At 38.9% G+C, this 11091-nt stretch overlaps 1 protein-coding gene across 1 annotated transcript in view; it reads left to right on the forward strand.

The window, feature by feature from the left end:
* LOC126475110 (odorant receptor 45b-like) overlaps positions 1-3901 on the forward strand; it is a 76713-nt gene extending 72812 nt beyond the window's left edge. The window contains exon 5 of the mRNA XM_050102694.1: positions 3770-3901. Coding sequence (XP_049958651.1) covers positions 3770-3829 — 60 coding nt within the window. The 3' untranslated portion in view covers positions 3830-3901. The remainder of the gene's footprint in view (positions 1-3769) is intronic.
* Positions 3902-11091: the final 7190 nt, after the last annotated feature.

Below are 11091 nucleotides of genomic sequence, written 5' to 3' on the forward strand. Positions count from 1 at the left end.
GCACCTTAATTTTCAGGAAAATAATTGCGAAATCGTGGTATTTGTGTCAGTCTTAAGGGGGGTAGGACGTGAAACGGGCGGCCTTGGAGCAGGAGAGGCACCATAGGACATTTTAATTTGCACTATACTTTTACAAATAAATTCATAAAACTTTGTCAGCATGACGAAGGAGGATTCAGGATTCACACTCATAGCAGTGGAAGTTGAAACGTTCCCTTTGAACAATTTATACATGACTGTGCTTAAACTGACATACCATATTTTTAGAACAACGCAATCTGACTTTCAGAAATCCCTACAAAAGAATGGCCCTGACTAATATTAACCTATGCATTTCACAAATCGCTTACCTCACAAAAATCTTGGTTACTCAAACTACTGCAATACAGCAAGCGCCACTACTGCCAGCTAAATAAAAGATTCAAACTACGGAAGGCACTAACTACTGATAGGCATAGTTAGCAAATGAAAGATTTTGATAGAGAACAAACAATGTATTTACCTTAATAGTCATAATATATATAGCAGTTCATGACAAATTACAAAACTCCGCCATCTCTCTCCCCACATCCACCACTGCTGGCGGCTCACCTCCAACTGCGCAACGCTACGCGCTGTTAACAGCCCAGCTGCCCAACACTACAATGGCGAGTATTACAACAATGCAAAGCAGCCACAGACTGCACACAGCACAGCCAGTGATTTTCATACAGAGGTGGCGTTACCAATAAAAAAACCTAAACAGCCTACTTACATAGCCCCCATGCTCCCCACAAAAAATTTTACAAATTGTTTTGGGCAGTGGCCAATAATGATTTGATAAAATTTTTCATAATTACAATAACAAAGATATCAATTGCACACACTTATTGATACAATGTTGGTCAAAAGCTAAACTTTCTCACAGTCCATAAAGACAGTCCTGATCATTCATCACAGTGAACTTACAGTCTTTTTTTTTCTCAAAGTCTGAGTAGTAAAAGAAAATGCACACAGAAGTAGTGGCTTTCCATGCAGTCTTGAAGAAATAGTGTTGTCCTTCCAACGAAAAGACAGTACTGACTCTTGACATGCAGACAGGTAATGGGCCACAACAGAGCTAACCCACCGCAGAGTCAGTCGAAGTTTTGAAGAATATTGGTACATAGGTCATCACAGAGTGGACCCACTATAGTCCTAGTAGAGATTACGATATTGGTGGGCCACCAGAGGTGCAGACCCACTGCAGTCCTTGTAGAAATAATGGTAATGGTGGGCCATCAAAGATGCAGACCCACTGCAGTCCTTGTAGAGACGGCCAGCAGCCATCTGTTGCAACTGTGCAGGTGCACAATCACCATCGAAGATCTTACGGACAATACAGCAAGTCCATAAACCACCACTTGTGAACTCACAAAGTTTTTGAAATTGTCCTTAGAACCAGCAATGCTGTTATCCAGTCCCTTGCTGAATTATTAACACACATGCAAACACTATCAGTCCCTACTTCTCACATATTGTCCATATACTATGACCAACAGAAACGTGTGCAGTGAAATGTAACTTAATTTGAAGAACTGGTGTCTATACAATTATAAATTTACAACATGAAAATACAATTACAAAGGTACAAAATACATCATTAAAGAACGTAACAGTACAGATAACATTTGTATCGAAATAACATATACATCAGTGTTACAGGAATTATGACATAAGTACATACATAAAAGATCGGAATAACTTTTGAAACATCAACTTCACACATGAGCATTAAAACAAAACAGAATAAATAATGTCTAAACATCTTCACAAAGAAAATAACATAGTATTTGAAAAATTCTACAACATAAATCTTATTAGCTAAACACATAAACACAGGAAAAAGACAAATACACAAGGGTACACAAACATATAGCATAATAATACAAAAGGAAAGGACAGGGTTTGTTTTACTGCAGTATTTTGCAAACAAAATTTTCTTTACTATCTCCCTTCATACATCATTATTCCCAAAAAGTCCTATCTATACCTGGTTTCTGTATTCTATTTATATTTCTTGCAAAATAATTATTTCTTAGTGCACAATACTCATTTTTGCCAAATCTGTTTCTTATAGCTTCTCAATGCATTTCTTCCAAATCATCGCAACTCATTCTCTTATATAGTCTACCCCCTCTTAAGCTAACTTAAATCTACTGAGCTCAGATGTTAAACTAAGGGGCGAGGCAATGCAGCAGCACAAAACAATTAACACAAACAGCAATGAAAAAAATGGAAATTTGCAAAGCAAGCTACAGTAAATCTAAATTACCAAGCAATTCAACATTACAACTAATATGAGGCAATGCGCAGCAAACAAGAAAAATAAATCTGGCTTAGCAGAGTAACACAAATTAAAATTCAGTAGCACTATGCCTGGCAACCAGCAGCAGAAGCAAAGGTAATAAATTATATCTAAACATGACAAAGCTCAAGCAGAAAAAATAGTACATTAAAGACAACAATGCAGACAAGGGAAATGTATATTCACATCTTAATGTCTATGTAATTAAAGTGGTGCACCACAACAACTTATTGTAAAAAAAATATTACCATGTACTTGAAAAGAAAATTATGTGTCCAGTTACTGTTACTAGTCCCTTCTTATTGTTCTTTCCTTTCCAAGTGCTCCTTTTTTTTAAGAATGTGGATTACAAAATTATTATTTAATAGATCTTAATAATCATAATATATATAGCAGTTCATCACAAATTACAAAACTCCGCCATCTCTCTCCCCACATCCACCACTGCTGGCGGCTCACCTCCAACTGCGCAACACTACATGCTGTTAACAGCCCAGCTGCCCAACACTACAATGGCGAGTATTACAACAATGCAAAGCAGCCACAGACTGCACACAGAACAGCCAGTGATTTTCATACAGAGGTGGCGTTACCAATAAAAAAACCTAAACAGCCTACTTACAAAGTTCAAAAACATAACAAAACAAATTTTTTTACATGTGAAATTTCATCATTTTTTTCATTTAGTATTGGCTGCATTTGTTGCTGTAGGTACACTTTTCCTCATAAGTAAGAGAGATTCTTCGATGAAATTTGCACAGCATACAAACCATACTTACAGATGTATGACACTCTAGAATTTCCCAAATCTGTTAAAAACTGGGTAAAAATTTAGACAATTAACTATAAAACTCAAGTTTTCTCTAAACACGAAGTTTAAAATGTAACAGCCCATTCATTTTTTCATAGATTAAATAAGTTCTAGAGTTTCATACACCTGTAAGTACGTTTTGTAAGATGTGCAAAATTCATCGAGGAATCTCTCTTACTTATGAGGAAAAGTGTACCTACAGCAACAAATGCAGTCAATACTAAACGAAAAAATGATGAAATTTCACTTTTAAAAAATATTATTTTGTCATGTTTTTGAACTTCCACTGCTATGAGTGTGACTCCTGCATCCTTCCTTGTCATGCTAACAAAGTTTTATGTATTTATTTGTAAAAGTATAGACAGTGCAAATTAAAATAAAAAATCCTGTGGTGCCTCTCCTTCTCGAAGTCGGTACGTTTGACATCGTACCCCCCTTAAGCGCATTACATAGGATCTAAATATTTGGTGAAACACTATCTAAATAAATTAATTTAAAACTTCTGTATATGTTTACGTATAAAATCGCACTTGAATGACACTTTCCAATATTCTTTTTCACACACTCATCCATAAATTGTATTTTCCTTCCTACTAAACTTTACGTTATGTGTATGTATGTTGATATTTCAGATTCTTAATGGCTCGTACTCTCTCTTCAACATGCTGTATCAAGTCCAAGGCAACAAGTGAAGGATGTAATCTGGATGAATACACATTGTCGTATTGGACCTACCCTCAGCTCGTAAAATATGAAAAGACAACCACATTACTAGAAAGTGCATGCACAGCCACCAGCAGGTTGGGGGCAGCCTCCGGAAGGTCATAGTACCAATCAAAATCATAGTTCACTGTCAAGATTTTAAGCTACACCTTCTTGCTTCAGTGCTTCGGTTATTTATTTTTTGACGGTTGTAATAAAATAAACGGTTACTTAGAATGTCTGATCTACTCTCTCATTCCATAAAATAAATGTTCCTGTCCCAATACGCTTACACAATCCCTTTCTGCTTTTAATAATGTAGGGGCGATCGTAGTGGATATTCTCGACAAGCGAAACAAGCTACCACTACAATTTTAACTCACACCGCCAAAGATTGAAATAAATAATGGGAAAAGCGTAAAGACAGAGTTTTCGTTTAGCATGGTTTAATACAAGCATTCCTACCATCCCAACTCACTGTCGTGATTATTGCCCAAATCAGCATATTTTCTCCTATGTGCAACAGGTTTAATTCGCCTTGATCACAGTGATAGTGTCTTAGCACGATTAAATTAAGTACAGAATCAGACAGCAGGAATCCACTACAATAATAGTTGACTAAAGGCTCATTTAAACAAGATATTGTTCATAGAGGCCTGCAAATACATTTATAAGAAGACTCACACATTTAATAAATTACGAACTACTGAAATAAATGACAAAAGTGCTGCTATTGTAAAGAAACATTGGTCAAGGGACTGACGGACAGCACTCTGTCATTAAAGAAAAACCACACCCACGAAATCATCATGGAACATAGATGAATAAGAAAAATCTAAAGTGTAAATTAAGCCGAGGGAGATGTATTACGTCTAGTAATGCTAGCAGAGCACCAGATCTTACGAGGTCAGGGATAGAATGTAGAAGACTGCCTATGTTAGCGGCGGCATAGAGGCGTCTATGGTGTAGGTGTGGCCTCGATTACGAGCTACCATCGTAATTCCGTTATACTTAACTGTCATGACTAACGAGCGGTATAGCTGTAAATAGTTTTGCTCGACAAAACCAACAGTTCTACGCCTTAGCTTCTGATCTCTTAGGCATTCAGTTGTACTCTTGCCTAAGCTGTAGGTCCATGTGGTCTGGAAACAGACTGAAGCAAACGTAGAAGACTGGCATCCCCCTTAGAAAATAGACTACCGAACTGAGACCGACCACTAGCTTTGGGTGCTATTTAAAACCTTGTAACGTCCTTTAAATAAATGAAATAATAAACTCTACGATTACGTTGTTTGAATTTCTGATTTGTGGAATGGGTTCTGAATTCGAATTGTCGTGTTGCGTGTTGTAAGTGCAAGTGGTGTGCTTACTCTGTGTGATTGTTAGCAAACTTTATGTGAACTGATTGGGCAATGCAACTCCAAATACCAAAAAGAAATACAATCACTGCAAAAATACATTCAGCCCCTTAGGCAATGAGTCATATGGCCCTGTTCAAAACTGATAACTTTGGTGCACATAACAAATAAATTAAATTGTCTTATCTCTAGAGCAGCGCTGGTAGAACGCTATATATTGTGGCCTCTCGTGAAACATAAAAATATGCTAGCTACATGCTTAGCAGCGTGCAAATTTTGTCATAACACTTGAAATACACATGAAATTCTTTTGTCTGATAAACGAAAACATTTTTGAAAACTCACTTCTTTAAAAAATATGTGACCTGGAAAGGGACACAGTACTGAGTGTGGTGAATTACTAACACTGAGTTTGTTTAGCAAAATTATATTGCAAGTTAAGTTTGGTTTTTCAAAAACGTCTGACAATTAAAGTTACATTACTCAGAAAATTACATTAATCCAACATAAATGCAAATCAAATTAAATATAGTTCTATTATCAAATCTTAGAAGCATTACAAAAATGAAATATCTAACTAGCCTGTTTTATCAAAATGGTTTACGTACATTCTGGGGTTACTCAACAATTACAAATTATCAACTAACTCATCTATACTAATGCGCTGGCAAAAACGGAAATCATAATTATTTAACATCTTTACCTTGCTTACATGGAGACTTCTGCTTCCAAGTTCAACAATATTGTCAAGATAATGGTATACGATTGGCCAAGGGAAAGGAAGAGTCATGGCTGAAACATACGAGCATGTTGAAGTGACTGCATCATAAAGTCAATTTCTTTTTTGTTTTGTACATGATCAACAACTTACTAGTGACCAATGTGTATTGCATTCAGTGTACCAATACATCTGAACTCCATAATCTAACTCATGGTGGCTTTCCACAGCACACCACAAAAACTGCCTACTCCATCGTCTTACCTTCACAGACAGCTACCTACAACTGTACCCTAAGTGCTCTTTTACTCCAACGCTAGCAGTATCTCTGAGTCTGCAATATAAAGCCTATCAAATACATACATCGCTTATAGAATCATATTCGGGTGCCACATAAAAATGTGCAGCAGAGTACTCCTTTCACAACCCTCCAGAGGGGTTTAACAAATTTGACACATATTTGGAAGTACCTTGTACAACAAATGTGTGGTAAATTTATCTAACTCTATAACTTCATTAAACTCGAAAGAATTGATAGTATAAATCATAATCTGGTTATAGTATGAGTAAAGCATCTTGTAAACAAGGTTGCTGACAAATAAGTCATGTAAAGCAGAATCAGTATACAATCCTAATCGTCAAGATAATGGTATACGATTGGGCAAGGGAAAGGAAGAATCATGGCTGAAGCCTATGAGCATGTTGAAGTGACTGCATCATAAAGTCAATTTCTTTTTTATTTTGTACAGGTTCAACAACTTAGTAGTGACTGATGTGTATTACATTCAGTGTACCAATACATCTGAACTCCATATTATTTTCCTCATTCATGTGCAGAGATACAAGAAGTATTCAGCAACAGATTGCCAGCAACCACAGTTGACTATTACCATAATATCAGGAACATGATGACCAGCATCATCTCTGGTCTTCATAGCAGAGATTCTTCTGAGACCCAAACAACACATATAGTCACTTGTGTTGAAGTATGAATACCAGTAGTAAATTGTTCCAATACCATGAACAGAGGTAGGAGACTGGATAATGGAAGGTACAAAAATGTAGCGAAGGTAAGGTAGTGGAACACAACCATTTCTGCCTATGTCAACATCGAGTAATCTATCTGATCAGAAAAAGTTCAGCATCCTAATGAAATTACAGGCTGGATGAAGCAACAATGCTTTACATCAGAGTGAATAGGCAAAATTGAAAGTGAATTCCGAATAAGACAATATTAATAAGTGTGGCATCAGGCTGTCAATTAGACATAGAATAACCTAACAGTACACAGGGCATCACTGGTTCATAACATTATACTGCAGCTCTCAGTGGCCTTTTATATGCAATATTGTATTATAATTACTTAAGAAAATCAAAGAGAAAACTCAAGAACTGAGTGGCTCCAGGTGACCGTGTACTTATAATACGTTCATATCGTAATAACTAAAACAATTGTAGGGAAAATATCAATCAGAGGCTCCCAGTGGCCTTTCTAAATACATAAATACTGATCTTATTAGCTATAAAGTGGCCTAGTATTACATGCGAATCTTAATATCTGTAACAATTATAGAGAAAATATCAATCAGAGACTCCAAGTGGCATTTCTACATGAAGTAATTGCTGACCTTAATAACAAATGTGACAGAAATCTTTCTGGCTCAAGGTGCCCTAGTTTTACGTAGCATAAACATCAAAGCTTAGAAAGTATCATAAAATATCATTTACCTATAACTTTATGTGGCACTCAGAGGCTTGTGCATAATTCATAATGAGAATACACAGCTCGGCATGTCTTTTAAGAGAACAAAGTCCATAAATAGCAGTATTATATAAGAGTACAGCTCTGTATGCCCTGTAAGAGCACATATTAGACAAATAGAATCATAGAGTCACAGTACGGTATCATGCAAGAAAAGACACAATATTTATAGGTTGTGTAGCACCCTGGGGGCTTCATAAAATTATCCATTAAATGATCTATATCTCTAACAATGCGTATTTCTACAGGGAAGGATATGGGATTGATTGATGTGGGCAGTGCACTTGATCTGTAAAAAAAAATTATTAACAGTGTATCATCATTCGTCTTGAATCAAGAACTGCTATGGCCACAGCAAAGAAAAAAGTTTGATTATAGTATATGCAAGTGTAAAGACTGGAGTACTAAGTGCAATATAGTTTACTGACTATATAAATTTAACATACCACAGTAAATCAAGAGATAAATATGCAAAGATGGGGGTGAAGTGCAGAGATATTGGCACCTCTAAATGTGAGTGGTAACCTGGAAAAAAAGACAATTATGCATGCTAACATAAGAAGGCAGTATCATATGCAGTCTCATAGGGAATGGCGAAAAAAATGTTTAGGTGTAAAGTTTCTGTGACAGTCTCACAAACACCTCCAATTTTGTGGCACAAGGTAAGACAGACTTTCCTAGAAAGGACACAATACACACAAAATAGGTACTAGCAACATACAATATCATTATAGAAAACTCATCATTATATCAATATAATACTCATTATTGGAGTGCAGCTCAGGGCATGAACACTCATTAAACATCAATATACCATCATTATTCCAAAAATATGGTGCAGCACATGACATGAACACTCAGTAAATTATCTAACAATATTCTTATACCTAACACTAAATGCAGAAAAAAATATCCTTAATTCTAAATCTTATAGGCAATCTTCCCAATTTACCTATTACACCAATAGGAAAATGGCTAAAAAAGACTGCTAGGAAACAGTGTGAGAAGTGTCAGTGGTGTTCAGTATTCCATATAAGTTGTTTATGTCGTGCTTTCTATGTACTGCATTTCCTGCTCCTCCATGTGTTTCTATTTATGAGCATATTGTCTCGTTTGGAAACAATGTGACTTCAGTACATTGGTTCTGCAAAATATAGGAAATGGATAAGTATATGCAATGGACATGAGTTACAGGGTACATTGATTTCTTAAATCTACGTAGGTGAAAGCAAGCAAACTAGTGACATGACCAAGTACAACAAATATACAACAAATTAGAGCACAAGACTGGGTATAAATGAAACATGGCAACATTATAAAGTACAAAGAGTGACTAACCTAACAAGAAATGCAATATAATTCATCAGACAACAGCATAACTGTCAGCAGTAATAATGTCTTGCCTCAAAGCAACATTTATTCTATAAAGTGCTTGGCGTTGTTGATGTGGTGATTGCCTCGCGATTTTCTCGTCCGTAAAGTTTCAGTTTGAGCCACATTGGGGTGGGGAAGATTACGTATCCTGAAAGGTCCAGAATATAAAAATTTCAAATTTACTGCAACGGCTTTTTCCTTTGTTGGATAGGTAGTGAGTGTGTACCAACACCTTTGGTTCTATGCAAAATTCCTGGAGGTTACTCACCAGTTTTTGTTGACGTTTTCGGCGCTGTGCTGCACGCTTTATATTGGTAAGTGCGATGTCTATAACTTCATGGTGACGTAATCTTCTTGTCAAAAGAAAAGAAGCAATTTCACGAATTTTGTTAGGTGGATCTATATTTTTTAACACACGATACGGCGAAAGCATGGTACAGTCGTTTGGTGTGGAACTGATGACGCCCAGAAAATCTGAAATGTGCTCTTCCCAATTAATATACACTCCTGGAAATTGAAATAAGAACAGCGTGAATTCATTGTCCCAGGAAGGGGAAACTTTATTGACACATTCCTGGGGTCAGATACATCACATGATCACACTGACAGAACCACAGGCACATAGACACAGGCAACAGAGCATGCACAATGTCGGCACTAGTACAGTGTATATCCACCTTTCGCAGCAATGCAGGCTGCTATTCTCCCATGGAGACGATCGTAGAGATGCTGGATGTAGTCCTGTGGAACGGCTTGCCATGCCATTTCCACCTGGCGCCTCAGTTGGACCAGCGTTCGTGCTGGACGTGCAGACCGCGTGAGACGACGCTTCATCCAGTCCCAAACATGCTCAATGGGGGACAGATCCGGAGATCTTGCTGGCCAGGGTAGTTGACTTACACCTTCTAGAGCACGTTGGGTGGCACGGGATACATGCGGACGTGCATTGTCCTGTTGGAACAGCAAGTTCCCTTGCCGGTCTAGGAATGGTAGAACGATGGGTTCGATGACGGTTTGGATGTACCGTGCACTATTCAGTGTCCCCTCGACGATCACCAGTGGTGTACGGCCAGTGTAGGAGATCGCTCCCCACACCATGATGCCGGGTGTTGGCCCTGTGTGCCTCGGTCGTATGCAGTCCTGATTGTAGCGCTCACCTGCACGGCGCCAAACACGCATACGACCATCATTGGCACCAAGGCAGAAGCGACTCTCATCGCTGAAGACGACACGTCTCCATTCGTCCCTCCATTCACGCCTGTCGCGACACCACTGGAGGCGGGCTGCACGATGTTGGGGCGTGAGCGGAAGATGGCCTAACGGTGTGCGGGACCATAGCCCAGCTTCATGGAGACGGTTGCGAATGGTCCTCGCCGATACCCCAGGAGCAACAGTGTCCCTAATTTGCTGGGAAGTGGCGGTGCGGTCCCCTACGGCACTGTGTAGGATCCTACGGTCTTGGCGTGCATCCGTGCGTCGCTGCGGTCCGGTCCCAGGTCGACGGGCACGTGCACCTTCCGCCGACCACTGGCGACAACATCGATGTACTGTGGAGACCTCACGCCCCACGTGTTGAGCAATTCGGCGGTACGTCCACCCGGCCTCCCGCATGCCCACTATACGCCCTCGCTCAAAGTCCGTCAACTGCACATACGGTTCACGTCCACGCTGTCTCGGCATGCTACCAGTGTTAAAGACTGCGATGGAGCTCCGTATGCCACGGCAAACTGGCTGACACTGACGGCGGCGGTGCACAAATGCTGCGCAGCTAGCGCCATTCGACGGCCAACGCCGCGGTTCCTGGTGTGTCCGCTGTGCCGTGCGTGTGATCATTGCTTGTACAGCCCTCTCGCAGTGTCCGGAGCAAGTATGGTGGGTCTGACACACCGGTGTCAATGTGTTCTTTTTTCCATTTCCAGGAGTGTATTTTTTGTGACGACAAAGTTTTCCAATCTCTTTCAAGATGCGCTCAAATGGTTGATACCTGGAAATAAAAATGGGCGTAATAAAAAATGGGCGTGTTTCCATATTACTTATCGA

This window comes from Schistocerca serialis, chromosome 4, assembly GCF_023864345.2.
Source record: "Schistocerca serialis cubense isolate TAMUIC-IGC-003099 chromosome 4, iqSchSeri2.2, whole genome shotgun sequence".
NCBI classification, from domain to species: Eukaryota; Metazoa; Arthropoda; class Insecta; order Orthoptera; family Acrididae; genus Schistocerca; species Schistocerca serialis.